Source organism: Moschus berezovskii, chromosome 25, assembly GCF_049115385.1.
Source record: "Moschus berezovskii isolate FMDL1 chromosome 25, NW_MosBer_1.0, whole genome shotgun sequence".
NCBI lineage: Eukaryota > Metazoa > Chordata > Mammalia > Artiodactyla > Moschidae > Moschus > Moschus berezovskii.
The window spans coordinates 44,167,182-44,194,152 of record NC_142484.1 but is presented as its reverse complement, the minus strand read 5'-3'; the positions used below and the strand labels follow the sequence as shown (position 1 = coordinate 44,194,152).

Below are 26,971 nucleotides of genomic sequence, written 5' to 3'. Positions count from 1 at the left end.
CTGGCGGCTCACTGGTAAAACAAATCTGCATCTGCCTGCCAGTGAAGGAAACGCAGGTTCAATCCCCGGGTCAGGAAGACCCGCTGGAGAAGGATCCCAGAGACGGCGGAGCCTGGTGGGAGGCCGTCTATGGGGTCGCACAGAGTCGGACACGACCGAAGCGACGCAGCAGCAGCCAGTATTCCTGCCGGGAGAATCCCACGGACAGAGGAGCCTGGCGGGCTACGGCCCTTTGGGTAGCAAGTGTGGCACAGCTTAGCGACTAAACAATTTCGAGCAATAATGAGCATTTCAGCAGTGTCACTGAACATTTCCCTTCGATATTCTGATTTTCAGCTGCTTTGTATCTTCCGTGTGATTTGCCCTCAACTACTCCGTTATTGAAACCAATCCCGACGCCCACACCTTCTCCACGCTTCCGAGATCGGAACGGTGGAGACGGAGTGGGATTCGTCCCCCATCTCGCTCAGGTATTAAGGAAGCACGTTCCGGGAAGAGGAGTCAGAAAGGCTGCACGACCCTCCGACCGTTCTCAGAACGCTCAGCAGCGAACGTCCGGGCCGCGCGTAGACGCTCACCCCAATCCGAAGAGGAAGGAGGTTGCCGGGCTGCGGCGGCGGGGAGCTGGGCGGTCCCCGTGCTGCACGCAGGACGCGCGGCCAATAGCGGCGAGGGAGGCGGGCGCGCCCGGAGGCCCAGCTTCCGGCCTGCGAGGGCTGTCCCGCGAGTCCCCGCGCCGCGCCTGCAGCCCCGCCGCACCGCGGAGCCCCACCTGCGGGCTCCCCGCCCGCCCGCTTCCCCCGCCGCGCCGCGCCGCGGAGCCCCACCTGCGGGGCCCCCGCCCGCTCGGCCTGCAGCCCCGCCGCGCCGCGGAGCCCCACCTGCGGGGCCCCCGCCCGCCCGCTTCCCCTGCGGCGCCGCGCCGCGGAGCCCCACCTGCGGGGCCCCCGCCCGCTCGCTTCCCCCGCCGCTTCCCGTCGCCGCTGCGCCTGCGCGGCCGGAACCTTCGCGAAGGTTCCCGAGGCGGAGCTGGCCGTTCCCGGAAGCCGGCAGCCTGCGCGCCCGCAGGCCCGCGTCGCGCGCCGGGGGTTGCAGAGGCGGCGAGTGGCGGTTCCGGCGTCCGGGAAGGAGAATGTCCCTGCTGTGCTACAACCGGGGCTGCGGCCAGCGCTTCGACCCCGAGACCAACTCCGACGGTGAGAGAGGCGCCGCCGCCCGCTCCCTGCACCTCCTCCCGGGGACGCCGGGGCCTCGCGGGCTAACCCCGCCGGGCCGCCGGATCTCCTCCCGGGGCCTCGCGGGCCGCCGCGTCCCCTCCCGGGGTGACCCCACCGGGCCGCCGGATCTCCTCCCGGGGTGACCCCGCCGGGCCGCCGCGTCCTCTCCCGGGGTGACCCCGCCGGGTCGCCGCATCCCCTCCCGGGCTGACCCCGCCGGGCCGCGGCCCGGACTGTCCCCGGGTGCGGGGCCGCTCTGCGGGACCCGGGACGGCGTCCGCACCCGGCGCCCGCCCTAGGCACAGCGCCCGGCGCACATGCTCCCCGGCCGTGCACTCTCCGTCTGGGCCGGGTTGAGAACATCGTTGTCCCCGCCCGCGCCTCTCGGAGCGGTGAGAAGTTAGCCGGGTGCTCTGGGCTCGCCGTGCGGTGGATGCGCGCGCGCGGTTGTACCTGTGTGTGTGTGTGTCAGAGACACATGGACCGCAGGGTTGGGCAGCGGGCGGGTTATCCTAACATTCACTTGACTCACTGTTTTAACCGTAATTTAAAAAGAAAGAAACAAGAAAGTGTTCTTGGTTTAGATTCTTTTGAATGGTTACGGTGTTGGGTTTTGCTACATCTGTTCCAGTGGGAGATACTTTGGTCATCCGTTACATTGTAGCCGTCCGTGTTCCTTGGGTATTTTTACATGGCCTTCCCGTCTTAGTACTGCGCCGTCTGCAGGATACTGTGCTTGAATGTCCTCTGTAGCAGATGTCCCCGACCTGCAAGACTTAATGAGATGATCTGAGGCGGAGTTGATGTAGTCATCGTAGAAATAAGTGCTCAATAAATGTAACGCTTCAATCATCTTGAAACCATCCCCCACCGCCAGCGGGTGGAAAAATTGTCTCCCGGGCCCAGGTGCCCAAAAGGTTGAGACCCGCAGCTCTCCAGCACCCAGAATTGACGATGTAAACTTGAGAGTTACTGACTAGGTGAAGGATAGAAACTGACCAGTGGATTTGAATTTTGGTAGGTGAATGGAGTAAAGGACTGGCTTGATTCCTTGACAACTGAGCAGTTACAACACTTTCTCAAATTACACTAGGATTTATTGTATGTTTTCTGTATGCCAGACATTGGTCGTCACTTAATATATATTACGATATTTCATTTAATCTTTACAACAACCCTGTGAAGTGTTTATTATACCCAGTTAATAAGAGAAGTACAGCAACAAGTTAGCAACAAGGTCCCTTATTATGTAGGGAATTAAAATCAATACTTTAAAAAAACTTTTTCACCTCTGATAAACCTGAATGGTTATCTTGCTGCACAGGCAAATTGGGGACATAATTTAAAATGGTAAGCTCTTTGGTAGGCTTCTGAGAAAAATGTATCTTTAATCACTTTTCCAGTATTAATGTGAAGTTTTTCAGGGAGAAAATTATGAGACTTCAGTGCAAAAAAATCAAGGAACAGGGATTTCAAAGCCCTTTGCTGTTGGTAGCCTATGAATAAAAAGTAAATTGCTTTAGTGGCTATACCTATGCTACTGTAATATTAAAGAGGAAAGTCTTGTGCTTTTTGAATGGGATAATATGTTTGTTTATAGGGTGTAATGTACCAGCCTAGTTTTAAGAGGAGATACAGCCAATTTTTTGGAAATCAGCTCTGTGTGTGTGTGTGAAATGGTAGAGTGCCTAGGAAAGAGATAAGGGAAGCCAGCGGAGTAGACAGTCTCAAGGATTGAGCATCCGCGGCACTGAATTAAGTAGGGAAGACTTTAAGGTTGCTGAAAGTTTATTAGCTTTAACAAAATTAGTTGTTCAGTTGTGTCTGACTCTCCGCGACCCTGTGGACTGCAGCCCACCAGGCTCCTCTGTCCATGGAATTCTCCAGGTAAGAATACTATAGTGGGTTGCCATTCCCTTCTCCAGGGGATCTTTCTGACCCAGGATTTTCAAACCCAGGTCTCCTGAATTGCAGGTGGATTCTTTACTGTCTGAGCCACCAGGGAAGCCTGGGGTTATTGTAGGGACTTAAAATACTACAGGTAAGTGGGTTGATGGAAAATGGAGATACAAAAGTTAAAGGAGTGTTTCGGTGTGGTGATCTGCAGGTGTTAAAACAGGTTCTCTAGAAGCATTTCTTCACTAACAGTATTGTATTCAGTCCACACATTTGAGGAAACAGACGGCTACCAAGTGGCAGAGCCAAAATGTGAGCCAGGGTCAGACTGAAGGTTCAGAGCCCTGGTTCTTAACCACTGCTGTCTTGTAGCTTCGTACCCATAAAATATTACCTTGAGCAAAAGTATCAAACTTGATTTTTTTTTTTAAGGACTAGAGAGAAAGATGTCCATCTGCATGTTATTTAGCAATGATTGTCAAGTACTGTTTATACTAGTTGTATGGTTAAGACCTGACTCACTGTTGCTGTTCTGCTGCCAGAATGTCCATTATTATATATGCCTGTGTCAGATACTATGCACTGTATGCCTCTGTATGTAAATTTGATATGAAATACGCTCTCTGTTCTCTACTTTGAGTCTCCTCTCAAATTCCTGTTCCTCTGCATATTCATTTCTACTTTGAATCTCCTTTTCCAGCCCTCTAGGTCTTCTGAATCTGGGCTTAGTTAGGTACTGTACCATGAACCTGACACTTTGTCGCTTTATTAGCTAGTGTGGTCTCTATGCAGTACCTGGTTACTAACCAAAGAAACCATACTGACAATACAGGGATAGAGATATTTTTCTCTAAGTACCAGAAATTTATCATTTTAAGGTGATTCCAGGAAACAGAGTTTGTAGCCAATTGAGTGCTAAACAGACATGAAAGTTTGAGTAAAGTATCCTTGTAAGAAAATTGCACAAGTGTGGAGCTGGCCTTTTTCTGAGCTCATGGTTCTATCTAATTAGGGAATAAGTGTGTCCATTATAATTTTTAAAAATGTGATACTCCATATTGCAGACTATAATAAGTCCATTTTCATAAGAGAGTTAAGTAAAGATCAGTGGTGTAGTGGGGCGGAGGTAGGGAAATAATAGACTAACAATCAGTGACAAACCTGAAAACATTGTAAAATTTAAGCCTCTTTTTAGTAAGGTTTATATCTAGGAATTGACACCTACTTCTGTTCTGTTCTGTTCAGTCGCTCAGTCGTGTCCGATTCTTTGCAACCCCGTGGACTATAGCCTACCAGGCTTCTCCATCCATGGGATTCTCCAGGCAAGAATACTGGAGTGGGTTACCATTTCCTTCTCCAGGGGATCTTCCCGACCCAGGGATCAAACCCGGGTCTCCCGCATTGGAGGCAGTCGCGTTAACCTCTGAGCCACCAGGGAAGCCCTACCAAAGGATAAAACCCATTGCAGACACCTACGTAGGAAAATTAAATTAGCAATTAGATATTACTGATGTTATCAGTTTTTAAAATGTTGAACCTATTCTTCAAAAATGTCTTTTTAGGGCATCTCTTGGGCTACTTTTATGGCTCAGTACACATAAGAACGTTTAAATTTGATAATATTTTTGTAAAAACAAAATTGAAATACAGTACTAAAGTTTGGGTACTAAACAAATTTTACTGTAAAGATTAGAAGACAAAATATAATTTGTTATACTTGAACTACGTGTGTTTTTATTTATAGCTGTCATACTCAAATTAGAATTTTAACCTTTACTATTTTAATACAATGTTATATTAAGTATTGTGTGTCATGCATCAAACTCGAGCATTAGTGAAGTATTACCTGATATGGAAAAAGGATTATATGTTAACAATGAAGAAAAATGGGTTTTCTTCATTGTGAAGTGTTTTCTTTTTTCTTTGCTTTTGACCAGATGCTTGCACATACCACCCAGGCGTTCCAGTCTTTCATGATGCATTAAAGGTAGGAGCTTGATACATTTTTGTCTAACATTTACATAGTAAATTCAGAGGTGTAATACTAGATCTTTTTTTTTCCCCTTCAGCTTATGCGTTCTTACTGACCATTTTGGAGTGCTTTAAGCAAGTGTTCCGCTGGAGTCAAAGGAGACAGTAGATGGGAATCTTAAGGGTTTTTCCAGTTATAAAATTATTATTTTTATCCCAGCTCTCATTTTCTGTGTCCCTCATTTCTTCACCTAACTTTGAGGGGAAATGAAAGCAATTGTATTGATTCTTAGTCTTTCAACATTTTGGGCAGCTATTGGCTCATAAGAGCAGCTCTGAATTTTAGGAAAGATTGTTATACTGAGCAGTGCGACTCAGAACAGACGTCTAAGTTTAGAGTAATACAGTACAGAAAAGAGATGCCACCAGTTTTCCTTGATGTTCTGAAGAATTAGAGATATAATAGAATATTGTTCGATGAAGATTTTTGTGTTGGGTTTATTGGTCTTTTAAAATTTATGATAATGTGGTACATTTTCCATTGTATATCTCAAAAGAAAATGTTGCAACATGACTGCTCTGGTTTTAGGTTTTCATAGCAACATAAGCAGTACTTCATGTTTATATTTATCAGTGTCCTTTGAATTTCTAATTTTACCTTTCAGGGAGTAATTAGACCTTGGTGTTTAGCTATTAGCCAAGTGTGAAAAACAGTGATATACAAGCAAATAGCAAGCCTATATTAATCTGGTTAGTTCTAAGTGAGAAAAACAAAACAAACGTTCAGTACCACAAATTGTGACCTGACTCCTTACATCTTTGTGTTTTCCAATGATGTTTTTCCTCATTTCTTCTTACCATGGGCATACTTCACTTCACTTCTCAGTTTTGACTGCCTTTTATCCTCTCGTTCAGTTTGTTTTGTCCTTGCTTCACTTCTACAATGTGCTTTCATTGATGTGTGTCATTGGCAAATACAGATGAGTTCTGAAGTGACCCCTTATTCCAAAAATAACCTGCCTTTGCTGCTGCTAGTAATGATACCACTAACTTTCTAGTCATTTAGTCCATTGCTTCTCTGTTTATATCCAACTGTTAATTATTCTGATTAAACTTAATGATTTTACTTGGAAGTATTTTTCTTTCTCCATTCTAATTTGGTTCTGTTTATTATTGCTTTAATAACATTTCTTGAACACCTAGACTTTCCAATACTACTGAATTTCACAGCCCAGTAGATTTTAAGCAAAATGTATAAATCAGTAGATTGTGTACTGTTGTCTGTTTTCTGTTTATCCAAGTGAAAAAATAAACATTGCATGAGTAGAAGAAAAGAACATTTTACAATTCAACTTGTGCATGCATGCTTCGTCATGTCCGACTCTTTGCAACCCCATGGACTGTAGCCCACCAGGTTCCTCTGTCCGTGGAATTTTCCAGACAAAAATACTGAAGTGGGTTGCCATTTCCTTTTCCAAACTATTCTTATTAGAAGAGGCACATTCAGGGAAAAGAACAGTTCTTAAGAAAAGACAGTTTGCAGCCTTATACTCACAAACTTAAATTTTAATTTCCTTTTCACATTTGACTGAGGACCATCTCAGGTGGGCATTCGGAACAACTAGTCTATGTTGTGTATATATCCCAGCATTCCCAGAGTACTTAATTCTTCATACAGAATTAAGATAATAAATCTTTCTACATACAGAATAGCTTTACTGGTGACAGTTTCATCTATACTAATTAAACCTTTAAATTTGTACTGGTTAGTTATTTTTCATTTATATCTCAGTTCAGAGTAAAAGAAAATGACATTTCAGACTAAAGGAAAATATGAATTGTAGAATATTTGGCACTTCCTTTTTAAAAATTTTTTAAGTGTGTATTATGAAAAAAGACACTGCCAAATTCATGTGTATATTGAGAGAAACAATGAGGCCCAGGTGGGTATGTGCAAAGCTGGCCCTTAGTCTGAATTTGAGACATCCCAAGCTTTGGGACTGCTGCATTTTTATTTCCTTTTTCTTGTACTGCATTGGAATTGTAGGTGACAACTCAAAGCAGTGGTTTTGGTTAGCCACTTGACACTTTGTTTAGCAATCTCATGCTACTTTGCAGTTTCTGTATTTGTGTGCTTCTAACTGAAAAGCTCATGTAACCTTGAAAGATCTAACAGTGCTTAAGCTGCTACATTAATTAACGTTTTTCTGAAAACAGAATACTCATTGTTGAGAAACAACTATGCTGAGTTTGATTAGAAACTGAATTACTATCATTATCTCTTACTTAGTGGATTTTAATATGACTTACTTTTTAAAGTAAAGCACTTCACTTGCACCCTGTATCCCTTAAAATGTCTAATTTTATAAATTATAAAATGTTTTTGTTCTAAAAATCAAGTACTGTTCTAAAACAGAAGCAGTTTCTGTTTCCATATTTTAAGATGCTTCCTTTTATGATGGATCACAGCAACATTGGTTAATTCATTTTTTTTTAGTCAAAGACTAAACATTTAACTTGATTAGATTAATTATTTGTAGCACTTTAATACTGTAAAATTATATACATACAGATCACTTTGCAACTCAAGGAGGTAGGTGCAAGTGGTATTTCAGTGAGTTGCGGTTCTGTTACAGAGTTTTCACTTTGTTTTCTTTTTTTGGCTCTTACGTTTCCTAGGGTTGGTCTTGCTGTAAGAGAAGAACAACTGACTTTTCTGATTTTTTAAGTATTGTAGTAAGTATTAATGTTTTTTTCTCTGATTAACCCCCAAAAGTACATAGTATGGGAAGCTCCAAATTTGAAGAGTCTGATTTTGGACAGCTTTTTTCTAGTCCTTGTTAACTTGCAGATAGTCCCTTTCTTTTAAAATGGAGGTCACCTCCCTTCTATGGCACTTACTGTAGGGAATTTATCTGTTTTAGATATTAAAGTTTCAAGATGTTAATTAACTACTTGTCAATTTATGTTTGTTTTTGATGTTAGTAGTACTGTTTTTTTTCATTTCTAGTGTACTTCTATACATCTAAATTACACCCTAGAATTTTTTTCTATAGCTTATTTTTTGTTTAGCTTTTTATTTATTTTTAATTGAAGTATAGCTGATTTACAGTGTTCTTTTAGTTTAAGATATACAGCATATTTGCTTATACATATGTATACTTCTTCTTATTCAGATTCTTTGCCATTATAGGTTATTATAAGTATTAAATATAGTTCCCTGTGCTATGCGGTAGTTCCTTGTTATTTGATGTTAGTAGTCTTAAAAGAACTCCATGAGTAGGCAACAATTTAAATCATATTCAGTTAGGAACACTAAAGTTACACTGTTATTTTGTGTACCCTTAAGAAAGAAGACTAAAGTTGCTCTTTAAATGACATACCTTTGACCTTATGATTTCAGGGACGTTAGAATGTATGTCAATGGTATATAGAAAAGGGAGCTAGCCTTTATTGAATGTATTGTATTTTTTAATTTAATCCTCTCAAAAATTGCCTCAGTTTTACTGATGTGGAAACAAATTTAAAAAGATTGGAGCAGGAGAACTGAGACTCAGGTTGAGGCCCTTTTGTATAAATAATTTGTAGAATTCTCTGTGAGCTCTCCAGAATTTATTCCTGTAAACAAGTTTATGCTATATCTTTAATAGAATAATTAGATATTTGTTAGGTCTAATATGGAGGCCTCTTTTTAATGCATTATTCTACATGTAAGAACTCATTTACCAATGTATTAAGTTTGAAGTTCTAATTTTTCTTAAGTCAGTGTGTTAAAAGTGGAGAAAACATGGACTTGAATTTATGAATTAAGAATTGAAAAGTAATATTTGTTACAGCATGTGAAATAGATAATAGGATAATTCTCAGTGAATGAATACCTTTCACCAACAGGGCTGTACGAAAGGAAGGCATAACAGTGAGAAGCCACCTGAGCCAGTCAAACCTGAAGTCAAGACTACTGAGAAGAAAGAATTATCTGAATTGAAACCCAAATTTCAGGAGCACATCATTCAGGCCCCTAAACCAGTAGAAGCAATAAAAAGGCCAAGGTACTCTGTACAGCTATAGACTGGTATTGCACTTAATAACAGCATTTGTTCCTGGTATTACCTCTTACAGTTTTGCATCATATCATTTGTAGCCTTTGTGTAGTTCACCAACTTTTGAACCATTTGGTTTTCTCTTCAGTTCAGTCGCGTCCAACTCTGCGACCCCATGGACTGTAGCACGCCGGGCTTCCAGTCCATCACCAACTCCCAGGGCTTGTTCAAACTCATGTCCATCGAGTCGGTGAAGCCATCCAACCATTTCACCCTCTGTCATCCCCTTTTCTTCCTGCCTTCAATCTTTCCCAGCATCAGGGTCTTTTCAAATGAGTCAGCTCTTCACATCAGGTGGCCAAAGTATTGGAGTTTTGCCTTCAACATCAGTCCTTTCAATGAACACCCAGGACTGATCTCGTTTAGGATGGACTGGTTGGATCTCCTTGCAGTCCAAGGGACTCGCAAGAGTCTTCTCCAACACCACAGTTCAAAAACATCAATTCTTCAGCGCTCAACTTTCTTTATAGTCCAACTCTCACATCCATACATGACCACTGGGAAAACCATAGCTTTGACTAAAAGTGATGTCTCTATTTCTTAATATGCTGTCTAGGTTGGTCATAGCTTTTCTCCCAAGAAGCAAGCGTCTTTTAATTTCATGGCTGTAGTCACCATCTGCAGTGATTTTGGAGCCCCGCAAAATCAAGTCTGTCACTGTTTCCATTGCTTCCCCATCTGTTTGCCATGAAGTGATAGGACTGGATGCCATGATCTTAGTTTTCTGAATGTTGAGCTTTAAGCCAACTTTTTGACTCTCCTCTTTCACTTTCATCAAGAGGCTCTTTAGTTCTCCACTTTCTGCCAAAAGGGTGGTGTCATCTGCATATCTGAGGTTATTGATCCTAGCAGTCTTGATTCCAGTTTGTGCTTCATCCAGTCTGGCATTTCTCATGATGTACTCTGCTTATAAATTCATTTTTTCTTAGATACTATCTTTTCGCTTCTATTCCCTTGAGGTCATACACACAGCAAAACTCCAGGGCAGGTTTGTTCCCTGTATATGCACTTATGCTCAGGGTAAGGGAGCCACACGTCTTTCTTGTGCCTTGGCGTGTATCCTTTCACTGTGGCATAGTGGAATTCTCTAAGGGAATCGTCCTTGTCAGGGAGTCGGTTTGAGTTGAAAAAGAACTTGGAGGCTTTCCTTTCCGTTCTACCACTGTTTGTTGAATATTTTTTAAGACATGCTTCACAGAAAAATATTTCTTTTCCTTTCAGAAATTCTAATGAATTTTAAAGCAGCTCATTTTATCATTGCTAATTGAGTATATAATTTTCCCTTGTATTGGATCAAATTCTATTTATTTGTCCATATTTTGCCACTTAAAATACGCTTAGTCGTTCATCTTTTACCCCCAGTTGTCTGAAAACTGTTAGTCTCATTACTGATCAATTTTTAATATATTTGATTTACATGGCATATCTATTAAAGTACTTTTAAAATACATTTTGCTCGTTTTGCAGTAGAATTACAGAGTCTTCATACTTTCTGACCCACTGTACTCTATTTTATAATCCCACGTATGCTGGGATTATTGTTGGATATCACTGTTATACCAGGTCTTCTTCACATAACCCTTGAGTATTTAATTGTTTTAGAATCAAAATACAGGACTTAAGAAAAAAAGATGGTTTTTGGCCTCAAACATGACCTTTGTTGATATTCATACTGTGGATTCATGAGTTCCCCAATTTTTTATTTATTGGTCTTAAATAAATAAGTTTATAGCATCTTGACTAATATCCAACAAAGAAAAAACCCTCAGGGACTCTTTGATGTTTATTTTGTTTATTTAACGAAACTACTTAGGATGATTTTATTCTATATCCACCTTATTCACAATCATGAGAAATTTTATCAAATGTCTTACTGATTTGCCAGTTGTGGGCGGGGGAGTCATAAAAAGACAGGAATTTTGACATGGATCATTATTAAATATTATAGTTGAGTCTGCTGTAATTGACAGTATGAGGTAATATTTTTTAAAATAATAACTTCATTTTAAAATAATAACTTCACTTAAGAGAAAGAGAAATTAAATATTTTATCCTAAATTCATTGAATGGTTTTACAGAGATTATGAGGATACAAGTTTTTATGTACTTTGTTAGTGCCTCCTATGCAGTAGGTTTTCATTAAGGATGTAGAATGAATAACCTAGGATCTTTAGCTTTATTGATGCATTTATTAGTATTAATACTTATGGAATGCCTTAAATTCTACATACCGCACTTTACAGAATGTTAGGGGACATTGTTGTTCCTGTTTTTTAACCTGACTGCAACTGCCTTGTGATGTAACTGTCTGCATTAGTAGGTGCATGTAGTAGTCTCCACGTGACGTGAACCATCTCCACCAGTAGGGACATGGATTCACTTTGTACATAATTATTGCCTTAGTACATAATTATTCAGTTATGTACTGCTGTAATGATCAAATGAGCTGCTTGAAAATAAAATTCTTCATTACAATTTTTGAAAGGAAAGTAAATGTTTTTCTGTGAAGCATGTCTTAAAAAATATTCAACAGTTCAGTTCAGTCACTCAGTCGTGTCCGACTCTTTGCGACCCCATGAATCGCAGCACGCCAGGCCTCCCTGTCCATCACCAACCCCCGGAGTTCACTCAAACTCATGTCCATCGAGTCGGTGATGCCATCCAGCCATCTCATTCTCTGTCATCCCCTTCTCCTCCCGCACCCAATCCTTCCCAGCATCAAAGTCTTTTTCCAGTGAGTCAACTCTTCGCATGAGGTGGCCACAGTATTGGAGCTTCAGCTTTAGCATCAGTCCTTCCAATGAACACCCAGGACTGATCTCCTTTAGAATGGACTGGTTGGATCTCCTTGCAGTCCAAGGGACTCTCAAGAGTCTTCTCCAGCACCACAGTTCAAAAGCATCAATTCTTCGGCGATCAGCTTTCTTCACAGTCCAACTCTCACATCCATACATGACCACGGAAAAAACCATAGCCTTGACTAGACGGACATTTGTTGGCAAAGTAATGTCTCTGCTTTTTAATATGCTGTCTAGGTTGGTCATAGCTTTCCTTCCAAGGAGTAAGCGTCTTTTAATTTCATGGCTGCAGTCAGCATCTGCAGTGATTTTGGAGCCCCAAAAAATAAAGTCTGACACTGTTTCCCCATCTATTTCCCATGAAGTGATGGGACCAGATGCCATGATCTTAGTTTTTTGAATGTTGAGCTTCAAGCCAACCTTTTCACTCTCCTCTTTCACTTTCATCAAGAGGCTTTTGAGTTCCTCTTCACTTTCTGCCATACAGTGGTAGAACGGAAAGGAAAGCCTCCAAGTTCTTTTTCAACAAAAACTGACTCCCTGACAAGGACGATTCCCTTAAAGAATTCCACTGTGCCACAGTGAAAAGGATACATGCCAAGGCACAAGAATGGCATGTGGCTCCCTCACCCTGAGCATAACTGCATATACAGGGAACAAACCTGCCCTAGAGTTTTGCTGTGTGCATGCCCTACTGAGTAAATCACTTAGTGCATAATTGTTTACTTAGTCCATACTTGCATGCTCGGTGTTTTCCTTGGGCGTGGAATGTAAAGGTACTTCACTGTCCCCTCCGTGGAGCTGCTCATCTTGGCAAATTTGGATTCTTAGTCTTTGCTTCCTTCCCATTAGCACAATTTGTGTTGAAAGCAGCATGATTATTTGATATTTACTATCAGCATTTTTCTGCTAAAACTTACAAAAGTAGCTATATTATAGCAGTTATTATAAAATACTTTTTTTATTAGAAAAACCATTCACAAAGCTTTTGGCTTATCATATGTAGACTCTTAAGTATATTTATTTTTAGTACAAAGAAATATTTTTGTACCTCAATAATAGTAATAAAGTTTCCAAAATCTCTAGCCCAGATGAACCAATGACAAATTTGGAATTAAAGATATCTGCCTCCCTAAAACAAGCACTTGATAAACTTAAACTGTCATCGGGGAATGAAGAAAACAAGAAAGGTAAGATTTGCTTTCTATATTTTTCTGTTCAGTTAGTGCTAGTTATCTAAAAGAAGCAGGAGCAGTATAGTTTATAGCATATAAATATAAAAAAGTAGTACTTTGTAGTAAAGAACTTTTTTGTTTATTGAATGCCTGTTAAACCACAGGATGAATTTGTGATTCATTTCATTTTGTCTTTTATTAAAAAGGAGAACCTGTTAATTTTTTTTCTACTGTTACTCATTACTTCTTAACAGTGAGTTAACCTTTTTTGTAAATGTTTCATTGTGCATGATATAAAATATATTCAGTTTTCTCTGACCCTTGCCTGTTATCTGGGGGAAAAGATTCATTTCATGATTCCTCTTTTACATAAGGTAAATTTACTGGATGTAGGGTGCATTATAGAGTAGAAATGCATCAGGTCATGTGTCATTTTGGGAATATACGCAAGACTTAATCACAATAGTTGGCTTCTGATTCACTTTTACGTGTATTACATGAAAGGTCACACAGAAAACCGTTAACTAAAATCATTGTAAAATAGCAGTTTCTTTGTATTTAGATTATTTTTTAAATACTCATTTTAAGAAAAGGGTACTTTTTAAGAATAGCACTATAGTAAAAGTGTTCTATTTTAATGTTTCTATTTTGTTTTTCTTTCTTTTAGAAGAAGACAGTGATGAAATTAAGATTGGAACCTCATGTAAAAATGGAGGGTGTTCAAAGGTATATATTATAAAATTTGTGTTACATCTGGAAGTAAAATTTTAATTTTGAGAAAAGAGTAATTTACTGACTTAATTAGATACAAACATTTGCGTGCCTGTTATGTGTTGGGCACTGTTCCATGGGGCAGACTGTGAGTGTGGGTAAGCGCTTTCCCTGAGGAGCATGTCTGATAGATCACAGGAGTAAACAGGTCTAGTTACGTCAGCATGTACTGAGCACTTCCTGTGTGCCGGAGATGGTTTTAGGGGCTGGGAATGTGGTATTAAAGAAACCAAAAATCCCTGTTCTTGCGGAGCTGATATTCTGATTTTGGGGGAGGACAACAAATAAGTTATTAAGTGCTGTGAATTTAGGTAGACTTGAATAAAGCTGACAAGGAGATACAGAGTAAAACTATGTGCACTTATCAGGGAAGCCCTTTTTGATATGGTAAAGCTAAGTTGGAAATCTGAATGACGTAGCAGATGAGTTGTGTAAACCTTGGAGTGGATGTGGGAGTAGTATGTGTAGTCTTTTGAGCTCGGCTGCTCAAGAAATTGTAAGAAAAGTCAGTGGAGGATTGATCAAGGGTGTGAAACAGGCTATGAAAGGCAGGCAGGATAATAGAGGTCCTTGTATGTCACAATGAGGAGTTCAGGCTTTAGTCTATAACATAAAGCTGTTATCTGTTTAAGGAGGGACTTTAAAAGGATATCTTTGGCTGATGAGTGGTAAATTTAATGGCACAGGAGTGGAATCAAGGGAAGGAAAGCCAGCTAGGATGCTATTTTGAAAGACCAGGCATTGGCATAAGTTTTAGAGAAGTAGTTACATGTAGGATGTCATCAGACATCTCATTGAGGCTTCTTTCTGCCTACTCTGTGTAATATTACACCCTCTCCATCGTTTCTGTACTCTCATTTCCCCACAGCACTTACACCTTATTCCATGCTACTTATTTTACAGATTTTGCTTCCCTTCTTCACTCATGTAAGACTTAAAAGGAAAACATTTTCTCTCTCCTGTGTCTTGAGTGCTTAGAACAGTGCCCAGCACATGACAAGCGCGTTAGAATGAGTGACACCTGGAAGTATTAGCAGGACCTGCTGATAAACCAGAAGTGAAGCATCTCAGGGCGCCATTAACTGAGGAGGAGAGATTGGAGTTAGGGCTGGGAGCAGGTTTGCAGTCTTCTTTCATGCTGAGTTTGGCATCACCTTGTTCATTTAGAGGTGGAAATACAAATGCAGTCCCATGTGTTTAAGGTAGACATGGTAGATAGAGAACGATTAATTCTTTGGGTGCAAGAGGTACAGTGCAGGCGGTGGGGTCTGTAGGCATGTCAGAGCAGAGGTATCCCAGGTAAATTTTGAGAAATGAATGGTAGTTCTATAAATGGACAAAATGGGAAAGGATATTTCAAGCAGAGATAGCAATGATGTACAAAAATCAAAAACAGTGATAATGGTACCGAATTTGCTGATGTAAAATTGAGATTAAAAGAAAAGTCGGGCTAGATACTGAAAGGCTTGCTGCTCACAGCTTAGGCCTCCCTTTTGGTCATGGTGGCCATCGATGAAATGTTTCTAAAGTTTTTTCATTGAAATACAACATTGAATATATATAAATATAAGTTTATTAAGCAGAGTGCACATGCTTCCTCTCATTCATTATTTCCTCTCCCAAAGGTAACTACTTTTTTCTCTCAACATAGATTAGTTTTGCCTACTTCTGAACTTTACTGTAAATAGAATCATAGAACAGGTACTTAAGTCTGTCTTCCTTTCCTTAACTGTTTTTGGTTATCTTGGTTTCACGTAGCTGTAATTTGTTCCTTTTCATTGCTTTAAAGCATACCATTGTTTGAATGTGCCAATCAGTTTATCCTTTCTACTGTCCTGTGAAGTTTTTTGATTCATGTTACTACGGACAAATTTGTGCATGACTTCAGGGATACGTTCACACATTTCTTTTAGGTAGATGACTAGAAATAGTGTTGCTTCTTCTGTGTGTGTGTGTGTGTGTGTGTGTGTGTGTGTGTGTGTCTGTGCAGCATTAGCAGGTACTCCCACCTAATTTTACAAAGTGGTCATGTTTATACTCTTAGCAGTGATATGTGAGGCTGGGTCCATTTGTTGTACAGCTGGTGACACTTTTGTAATAACCAGTCTTATATTTAATGGCAAGCCACTCCAGTGCTCTTGCCTAGAAAATCCCACGGATGGAGGAGCCTGGTGGGCTGCAGTCAGTGGGGTCACTAAGGGTCGGACACGACTGAGCGACTTCACTTTCACTTTTCACTTTCACACATTGGAGAAGGAAATGGCAACCTACTCCAGTGTTCTTGCCTGGAGAATCCCAGGGAAGGGGGAGCCTGGTGGGCTTCCGTCTATGGGGTCACACAGAGTCGGACACGACTGAAGTGACTTAGCAGCAGCAGCAGTCTTATATTTAGCCACTCTGGTGAATGTGGAATGTTCCCATTGTGATTTCAATTTGCACTTTGCTGATGATGATGTTGACTGCATTTTTGTATGCCTATTAGCCATTTGGATGTCCTCCTTTGTGGCACTGTCCAAAATCTGTATGTGTTTTTCTATTAAGTTGACTTTTTCGTAATGATTTTAGGGATTCTTCATATGTTTTAGCTGCAAGTCCTCTGTCAGAGAGACTATGCTTTTTCACTGTCTTAATACTGGCTTCTAATAAACAGTCTCTTTAAATTTAATGAAACTCAGCTTGTTCATCTTCTCCTTCATGATGGACTTTCTGTGTCCTCTTTCAGAAGCCTGTTTCTTTTAGGGCTTAGAGGCACATTTAAATCTGCAAACCACTGGCACTGGTTATTTTATATGGTTCGAGGTAGCGGTATTTAAAGGGCTTTAAACAAGAGAGTGGTGCATGTTTAAGTAGATGGTAGAGTCCAGAAACTGAAGGCAGAGAAATTCATCAGAATCTTTAAGCAGAGTTTCATTGCCTAGAATCTGCTAGTGGTCTTGAGGAAGTTTAGCAAATTAAACTGGAAAGATTTTTTTTTAATTCAGGTTGACAAGATTTTGTGATAGACTACATGAGGGTAGAAGGTAAAGAGAAACTGAAGAGGCCTTGGAGAATTTTTACTTTGAGAGACTCAGTGGATATGGTGCCATCAGATAAGATGGGGAAGAAGAGTAGGAGATCTGGGGAACAATAGTGATAGAAGTCCAGAATCTTAACATGCTGAGTTTTGGGTGCCCATGGAATATCTTCAGGAGATAAACACACCCCGTAATCTGAATTTACAAAAAGTAAATGTACAGAATTTTATTTTCTGTAACTGTAGGATGGTTGCTGTAAATACCAAAGTAGACAGAAAATATACTACTGGCTGCATCTATGTTTTATTAACATAACTTTTTGTGAATTCATCTGTAGAGCCTTCATCTACAGCAGCAATGGGGCCCGGATCTTCCAGACAAACCCTGGATATATATATAGGTCTGCAGCTCATTTTACCCTTTGTAGGGATAAGAAGTCATCACTCTGGACTTGAGAATTGCTTATTAGATTTTCCACATTAATTTGTAATGCTCGCAGAGTTTACTGTGCACAGTCATGCTGTAACTGTGTTTCTGATGAGAATACTAATCTCTTGGTTTCAGTATTGTCCTGTGAATTTATAGAACGTACCTGAATATGTTTGGAATATGTTGGGATGTGTCCTCGTACCCAAAAGTCTAAAAAACATCTGATACATCCTGTTGCCTACTTTCATATTTACCTTTTTCACAGGGAACTGAAATTTAAGCATATTCAAACAGGAATCTCTTTTCATTCCTTATTGGAATAGCCTGAGGTGAATTTATGAATGTTTTAGGTAATTGTTGCCTCTTGGGCATTTTCATAGTTCATAGAGGTCACCAGTGCTTACAAATAAATACATGTGAAGTGTAACACTGAGATATGAAACTAATTTTGTCCCTCTTTTTTTTCTCTTGTAGACATACCAGGGTCCACAGAGTCTAGAAGAAGTCTGTGTGTATCATTCTGGAGTACCTATTTTCCATGAAGGGTAACTTAAACCAACTAGTGAAAACTTTATGGTAGATGTTAGAAATGTTAAATGCCTTTAAACATTATTTGCCATGCAACAGTATTAGGTATTTTACTTATATTGTCATGTAAATTTTACAATAATGTAGAAATGTGAGTTTTGTCTTCTTTTTACACGTGGGAAAACTGAAACAAGGTTACAGTTGAAGTGACCATTGTGATTCAAACCTCATGCTTTTTTATATTCCTTTATATTACAACCGGAGACTTTTTCTTTAAGCTGAATAGGTGTTTTGTGTTGTTTTGTTGAAGGGCTGTCCGGCCCATTGATAGGGCATTTGGAATTTTGGGCCCTGGGACACTAAGACACCAACATTGTGGCATCTGAGAAAACCAATACTTTTCCACAGCCCTCAGCTGAGAGCCTCTCTCACTGTGTTACACTATAGTTTATAGAAACACAGTACTATGAAAATCTTCCGCTCTGTTTCTGTGTCTTCAGGACTCAAACCAAAAGTTTTACTGTAATTTTTATCTTCCAGTGTTAGATCTTTCTGAAGTAAATAGTGTTAGATTTTTTTCAAGTTAATTTTTTACTTACTTTGGGATTGACTATCACAGGTTATGAAAACATTAGTTTTTAGTTTGTTTGCATGTTCTCACTTTCCTGGTTTATTCAAATCTGAAGGTCTTCAATCTTTGATCAACCATTTCATAGTAGCTTCATGAGGAAACTATAATGCAAACTATCAGTGAAAAGCTGATTTTAGATTTTCTGATGGTTTTAAGCATCTTTACTCAGGAATGCCAGAATTGCTATACTAAATGGCATTCTGGTTATTAGTCTTCTGGTAGTTTTAACTGTTTAGCAACCTAGACACTTGTAAAATACTAAAGTTACATGCTTACTTTTTTAAGTTACTTATCACTGTAACACTTCCAAATTTAATTGATTGTCAGATTTTATTTCTAAAATTTTTCTATGATAATTTAAAGGATGAAATACTGGAGCTGTTGTAGAAGAAAAACTTCTGATTTTAATACATTCTTAGCCCAAGAGGGCTGTACAACAGGGAAACACATGTGGACTAAAAAGGATGCTGTAAGTAATGTTTTAAAAATAGCCTATTGGAGTGTATTTATCTGAGTCATTTTGAAGACATTTGAGATTACTCTGTCTAGATTTAAGAAAAAAAAAAGTTCTTCACATTAAAGTTTGATGGACCTAACTAAAATACAAAATTAACCTGAGTCAAGCTCTTAACGCACTGCTCTTTGATCAGAATAACCATGTGTATGTTGATTGCAGATATGTATATTTTTCTGTAATTGCATACTTTGTTTCGACTTTTTATGTTTAAAAATCACTTTTCTGGTCATTTGAGTTACCATTGAGACCTCTGATGCTCTTTTGGCCCCTTACTGTCATTCAACCATTTACACATGACAGACACTCCATCTAGTGGCCAAACAGTAGGATTGTAGACTTGTTTCTTTGGGATTGTTTTTGTTTTTGTGTTTTTTAAATTAATTTATTTATTTTAATTGGAGGCTAATTGCTCTACAATATTGTGGTGGTTTTTGCCATACATTGACATGAATCAACCTCTGCTTGCTACCAGGAAACTTATCAAAAGAAAAGAGTTCCCTAACAGCGTTTTATAAAGACTTGTAGTTATGCAGATAATCTCAGAAAATCCCAATAAACTGTAAGAAGGCAAGCAACTCATTGCTCAGTACATATTTGTTAGCTATTATTAACGTGTCCTCTAATATATGAAATTAGTTTTATGTTCTGTCTTGGCACTAAAAACCCCAAAACAATAATGTTTTCAGTGTGTGTATCTTTATGTTCAAATTACTTTAGGAATTCATTTAGTGTATATTAGCATGTATTATTCGGAGAAGGCAATGGCAAACCACTCCAGTACTATTGCCTAGAAAATCCCGTGGATGGAGGAGCCTGGTTGGCTGTAGTCCGTGGGGTCACTAAGGGTTGGACACGACTGAGCGACTTCACTTTCACTTTTCACTTTCACACATTGGAGAAGGAAATGGCAACCTACTCCAGTGTTCTTGCCTGGAGAATCCCAGGGACGGGGGAGCCTGGTGGGCTTCCGTCTATGGGGTCGCACAGAGTCAGACACGACTGAAGTGACTTAGCAGCAGCAGTAGCAGCAGCATGTATTATTATGTCTGCTTTTTAATAACACTTGGGTTGGATATTGTAAATGTATCTGTTAAGTTATAGTAATTTATCTAACATAAAACTTCTGTGAGTGTTTTATTAGTAAAAAGTGAAATCTCCCTGTATTTTCTCCAAGGTATGAAAATTTGAAAGTTTTGCTTTGAAAAAATAAAATGTTGTTTTGTGTGCTTAAGTTTTCATAGTATGACCCTTGATGAAAAACACCGTTTTATTATTTTTTTAATGCATATAGTTGTTGACTATTGAGTGACTAAGCCAGGTGTTTAAGGGCAAAAAAGTGTAAGTGGTGTAAGTAATTTAAATTCAGTTGGCATAATTATACAAAAATATAAATATTGCTTTTTCAAACAATAGTGTCTCACAATCGCATGCATTAAATTACCCTCAGTTATAAGACATATCACACTTCATCTTTCAAGTAGTTATTGTTATAGCAATGTATCAATCATAGGTAATAATTATTTCCATAATAGTAATCAGAAGATTACTTCCACAAATTCTTAGCTTTCTTTCATGTTATTGTAAGAGGAAAATATTCAGTAAGAGCAACAGTTATAACTAGTCAATTATTTTTCCTCAAACTTCAGTCTGTAGAAAATAACGGGAAAGTTATTATGCATGAGGTTAAGATGTTGTCTGGTTTATATCGTTAAGCAGATATCTCTACTTCAGCCTCAAAAGTATGTTCTCAAGTCATAAAACTAGTATTTTGTTTTATTGGTTAAACTTCTTGATGGGGCCTTTAGAATTTGTTTATGCTTAAAAATATTAAGGGCTCAATTTTATGTGATGTTTTTCTCAATTTTAATGGGTCAAATTACTCTTTTTAAGAGGTTAATTAGGCATTTTGTAAATTCATAAAGTTTCTCTTACATTGCAGGGGAAAAAGGTTGTTCCGTGTAGACATGACTGGCATCAGACTGGGGGTGAAGTCACTATTTCAGTTTATGCGAAAAATTCACTTCCAGAGCTTAGCCAAGTAGTAGCAAATAGCACATTGGTGAGTACACTAAGCATCTCTGGCTTGTGCGCTATCCCGTCCTAAGTGTGTGTGTCTTCTCTGCACCAGGTCACAGCTGCAGCGTGCAGGGCCCTCCGTGCTGCTGTGCGGGTGCTTGGTAGCGCGGGCCCTCTCCACTGTGGCGTGTCTTAGTTCCCCAGCCAGGGCTTGAACCTGCATGCCTGCATTGGGAGGCGGGTTCTTCCAGTGGTGGTCCCTGGAACACCAGGGAAGTCGCCATGTGTTATTCTTACTGTATTATAAAAATGTTGATCTTGCTTGAGCTGTTTTAAGATTTTAAAAATCTCTCCCATTCGAAAAAATAATTTGAAGTTACTTTCATAGAAACTAAGTGAACGTTCTCAGCGAGTTATTTCTGAAGCATCCTGGAAGTACTGTAGTGCCTTAGAAGATTTATCAGATAATAATGATACTTAGTTCTCAATATGAAACTCCATGTTAATATTTTTTTCAGTTAATGGTTTTTGCAAATAAAGTATAATAATGGCAGTTCCTTAAAATAACTTAAATGATTTTTATCCATGTCTTTTTATTTTTATAATCACTGTTTTAATATCATAAATCTTTACTTTGGTTTTGATCCATTAATCAACTTTTTTTTTTTTTTCAGTTAAATGTACACATTGTATTTGAAGGAGAGAAGGAATTTCATCAAAATGTGAAATTATGGGGTGTAAGTATTATAAATCCAGCAGAATTTTTTCTTAGTATTTAAAATGCCGTTTTATAATAAAAGACTAGGTAAGCATTGATACAGAGTAGATCTATAGCTTACCATTATTTCTTACCCAGGAGTTTACATTAAGGCTAGAGGTGACCTTAGAAGCTTGGTGTTTTGACTGTTAGCAACAGGCATAGACATGAAGTCTAGCTTATCATTTAAACATACTTGCCTCTAAAATTAGTAAAACCATCCAGAATACTGTCATTTTCTTTGATATGTTACAGGTGATTGATGTAAAGCGAAGCTACGTAACTATGACTGCAACAAAGATTGAGATCACCATGAGAAAAGCTGAACCTATGCAGTGGGCAAGCCTTGAGCTGCCTGCAGCCAAAACCCAGGAAAAACAAAAGGAAGAGACAGCAGAATGAGTTGGGAAGGGAAAGAAATGTTACAGGCTGTTTCAGAATTCTTACTGTGTGGTGAAGCGGTGGCTTGCTGCTCTACTCTTGTTTTCTTATTGTTGAATCTGGCATTTCAGGGTCTGCAGTAGTTTAAAGCCAAAGTTGGTTTATCTTTTTGTGCCTCCCATATCGCTTTTGAGTTACCTAAGTTAATTATTCATTTCTCTTCACTAACAGAACTATAGTTGTGTCCTATACTTGAAGAAGCTGGAAAAGAGCTCATAACAGTTACAGTATTTCTTAGCATAATATTGCATTAATCAGAAATGTAAAGAAACATTTGTTTTTACATCTCTTTCTTTTATCCTATAATCACTAAAGCAAGATGGAACGTCAAATTTTTAATTAGCTTTTTCATGAATTTGTTTTCTATGATACTTGAAAAATTTAAGGAAGAGATGAAGCTCTGCATTGCTTTTCCACTCAACAATAACATACAATACACAGTATTGTAGTACCTAAGTAGTAGCAAGGAAATACAAACATTGATTAACAAATCAATTCATTTGCAACTAATCGGACTAAAAATTACACCAGTACCTGAATATTTGCCAAGCAGTATGATCTGAGTGTATAGGAAACATCATAAATAAGAATAAAAAGGTATCAATTTGATTAAAATTCACAGTAGTGTTAAACATCTCTTTCCTAATTATTCATAAGGTCTTTGTATGGTATTATGACTGAATTGTACCTAATTTATAGGTCTGTGCCCTCTTAGAATCTTTTATTAGTTATAAAGATAAAATATATATATTATCTGGCCTCCCTGGTAGAAAACTGTCTGTAAAACTGCAGGCTAAAAGACTTTTGGAAATACATTAGGGTATCAGAAAAGTAAATACTTAAACTTTGCTTTATGACAGCTATTAACATGTGAAATAAAATAGCTTTTTCTTTTGAATTTTTTTTAAGTTTCACAAACAGCTTGACAGTTCTAGGTGATACAGTGTTGATTATATATTGTACTTGATTAAACATAGGTAACACAGAATTAGATAGTTTATGCTAATTGAACCCATTAAAGGATCATTACTTTTTGAGGCGGTGCAGAGTTCACAAAGGAAACAGAAATTAAGACATGTTATGAAGGCAGAAACTATGGCAAAACGATACGTTTAAGTATGAATTATGTTTATGTAGATTAAAATGATTATTTCTTAAGCTTCTTGAGTGTTTTTCTTTCTTGGTATTAATGGACTTGAAAAGTTTGCAGAAGTGCAGTTTTAGTTCATAGTATTTCTCAAGTCTATTACCCTTAACAAATAAATATTAGATGTAGTTAATGTTATTAATTATTAAATGGTTTAGCTGTGTTACATATAAAGACAGAAAAATTGTCAGCCAGCTTTTATGACACTAAAATAACATGGCAAGAAATTTTTGCAGTGGAGATTGGACCCAAACAAAATATATATTTCTAGTACTTGGGGTTGTATTTCAATTTTTTTAGCTTTTCATAATTTTGGAACCTGAGTCCATTTAGAGACATGAAATCTAGTTTATTATTTAAAGTAAGGATTGACAATTGATTTGATTTGAGGTAATGAATACTGGGCCCTTTACTGATCATTCCTTCTTGAGGTTTTTCCCCCTAAGCAATACGTAATATGTACCCTTGAACTATTATTTAAAGCAAGAGTATTATTCATGTAAGAGTTAGTTACAAACCACTCACCTTTATATATAATGCTTTATCTATACATTATATACTCACAATTTATTTAGTCTGGTTTTACTAGGGACCATTCTATTTCCTTTGTTATTCCTATGAACCTCTGAATTTGTTGCATAAATAAAAATCTAAACAATTATCTTAGACTCATACATACTGTTAAAACTAAATAGAATGAGTTTAAATTATCAATCTGGGTCAAAATGCATGTTAACTTTATTCAGTTGTTTCTCCAGAAAAGCTTCATCTATTTTAGTGTATTCATAGTAATTACTATAGCAAAATAATCAAAGCTAGGTTTATTGTACACTTGATAACTAATCTGATAGCTAAATCAACATTTTAGGGAAACCTAAAATAGCATTTTTCTTGCTTGGCATGTCCACTAATATAAGGAAGAAAAGTGCTGAGAATTTGAACTTTTATTACTTTTTAGCCTCTTGGTATAATTTTAGATGTACAGAAATTACAAAAAAGTACAGTTTTTTTTAATGTCCTATATTAATCTTCCCCAGCTGCTAAAATCTTACATATCGCTAGAACATTTATAAAACTAAGAATAGCCTTGGCACAATACCATCAACTAACGTTAAACATTAATTTTGGTTATTTGTTTTTAGTGGAACATGATTTTCAGAATAGTTCTTGAGACCAAGTATTTTGATAGTAATTAAAACCAGCAATTTACGAGCCATTAAAAATATTAATTGAAGTCAACCTATCATAGACAAACATTGTAACCAAATACTGGCAAAGTACTGCAGTGATCTGTTTTCTTAAAATTTATATTTTATGCCAGAGATTTTAATTCTTATTAAGTAAAACTTGTTTGGTTTTCTTTAGACAGTTCTTTAGCAATCTAAGGGTGAACAGAACCTTAAAGAGCTCTTGCCAATATCTTAAGATGACTTTGGGTTATTGCTCTACCGCCCCTTGCTTTGGGGGAAAAAAAAAATCATTACCCAGATTGAAAATTATGTTATACATACACCTGTAATAAATAAATTAACAAAAAATCTTGAAAGTGAAAATTCCCTGGTGGTCCAGTGGTTTGAGTTCTGTGCTTCTACTGCAGCGGACAGGGGTTTGGAGTAAAGAAAAAAAAGATTAAAAGCTCACTTATGAGGTCTATAACCTTTCTTTGTAATGGCCAGGTACTTTTTATTATCAGAAAGTTAAGGAATTTTTCGGTTTCATTCAAATTATTTTGATCTGGTATTCATTTTTGATACTTAATTTTCATTCTTTTGCCTATATTTTATAATTCTTTAGCCTTAGTTCTGGAATGCAAACTAAGTCCTGCCTTGTTTCTAAGTTTCATTTCTTTTGTTTTTTGGGAAGCTGGGAAGTTGGTGCTTTACCTGATTGCTTCTTTTCTGCACAAATCTTTTACAAGTTAAACTCCTCTGGAGTTGTTGCGTGGCTTGGTTTGTTTTTAAGTACAGACGCGTGGTGCTTTATACTTTATACCTTTGACGTTATCTCTAAAATACTGGACTTGCAAAGGTTGCTTGTTTTGATTTTGTTTTTTCTTTCTGCATAGTTTGATTTTACGTTTTTAAGTTTTTGTATAGCTCTTAGTTGTGAAGAATTCAGTAAAAAACTGTTACTTTTAAAGAGCTTGATTTTATTAAATGGCAATTAATACCTTATTTTTCCAATTTAGTGGGCCACCTTTAATGTCTACTGAAGTGAAATAAAACTTCAGCCTTAAACATTTTTATGTTGCTTAAATATTATGTGGGAAAATAATTTTATTTACTAATCCTTTTTGACTCAGCAGATAACAGTGTCCAGATGATTGTGTTGTTAAATAATGCTTTTAAGACTGCTAAGAAAGGTTAAGCCTGGGAGAGGAAATTGTCAATCTGTCAAAATGCTTGTTACTCCCCGAACCTGTAATACTTTCTGTTTCAAAAATGAGACTAGATGAGTGTATTAATGTTTTTAAAAACACTGTCATCCTTCATGTTGCTCATTTCAGTTTAGACTTCCATATTTATTATTTATTTGTAAGATTAATTTGCTAATGTTTGTATCCTCTTATAGACTGTATATACCTTTGCCTGTGTCTAGGCCAACCATTACACCCCTGTTTCCTAGTATAGTACTTGGCGTATTGGCGGCATGCAGCGCTTGTTATGGGCCAGTCTAAGGATTTTTATGAATATGGACTTAATCCTCATGACACCCTGTGAGGTATATTCTTGTTACAGGCAAGGAAACTGATTTATGGCACAAGTTAAATAACTTGCCCAATGGCAGAGCTAGTGAGTTGTGGAGTAGAGACTTCAAACTCAGACACCTGGTGGTGTGTTCTGTGCTCCTGACTATTTTATGCTGCTTGTGTCTGTCAGTTGAATTAATGGGTTCCATGAAACATTGGCATATACTGCATGGAAAACTAGTACCATTGTGTTTAGTTACCAGGAAAAATCTTACTTTTTCATATGTTTTGTTAGAAAATAAATTTATAAAATAAAGTATGTAGTCTCTTTGTCTGTTTGGTTTTGGTTCTAATAATAGCTGGGTTAAAAGCTCATCATTTATGATTTAACAACTCTTAAGGTCTCTAGTTTCTTTAAACAGCTTCCAAAGAAATTTCAGAGTCCTCAATACAAAAAAGTTGCCATTGTCATTTTGATTGTCTTGTATTTTGCATATAGCTTGTAGACAGGAATTTATACCTGTGTGTTGGATAAAATAGGAAACCGCATTAAACTTATCTTAGTTTTCCCAATTAGTATGAGAATTGGTTGAAACAATTTAGGTCTGGAGCATAACATGCAGAAAAAGATAAGACTGTAAATACAGGAATAAATAGCAAAGGAATTGCTGGCTTTTGAATCTGAATTATTGGCTTTCGTCTTCTAGTCCAGGTTATTGATCATCAAAATACCTTTTCTAGGCCGGCAGTGTCAGCATCTTGGAATCTATTACAAATGGAAATTCTTGGTCCCCAGCATGTCAGACCTACTAAATCAGAAGCTCCGGGAGTGGTGTCCAAAAGTTTGCAGAAGAATTTCCATTTTATTCTATGA

At 38.1% G+C, this 26,971-nt stretch overlaps 1 protein-coding gene across 1 annotated transcript; it reads left to right on the top strand.

Annotated features, from left to right (window-relative positions):
• The first annotated feature begins 781 nt into the window (after positions 1–781).
• Positions 782–26,413, top strand: CHORDC1 (cysteine and histidine rich domain containing 1). Its single transcript, XM_055416189.2, has 11 exons — positions 782–1,196; positions 5,051–5,100; positions 7,764–7,820; positions 8,976–9,133; positions 13,069–13,172; positions 13,825–13,883; positions 17,846–17,916; positions 18,894–18,999; positions 20,987–21,106; positions 21,738–21,800; positions 22,076–26,413. Exons 1-11 carry the CDS (start codon positions 1,133–1,135, stop codon positions 22,220–22,222), a joined length of 999 nt encoding a protein of 332 aa, XP_055272164.1. The 5' UTR covers positions 782–1,132; the 3' UTR covers positions 22,223–26,413.
• Positions 26,414–26,971: the final 558 nt, after the last annotated feature.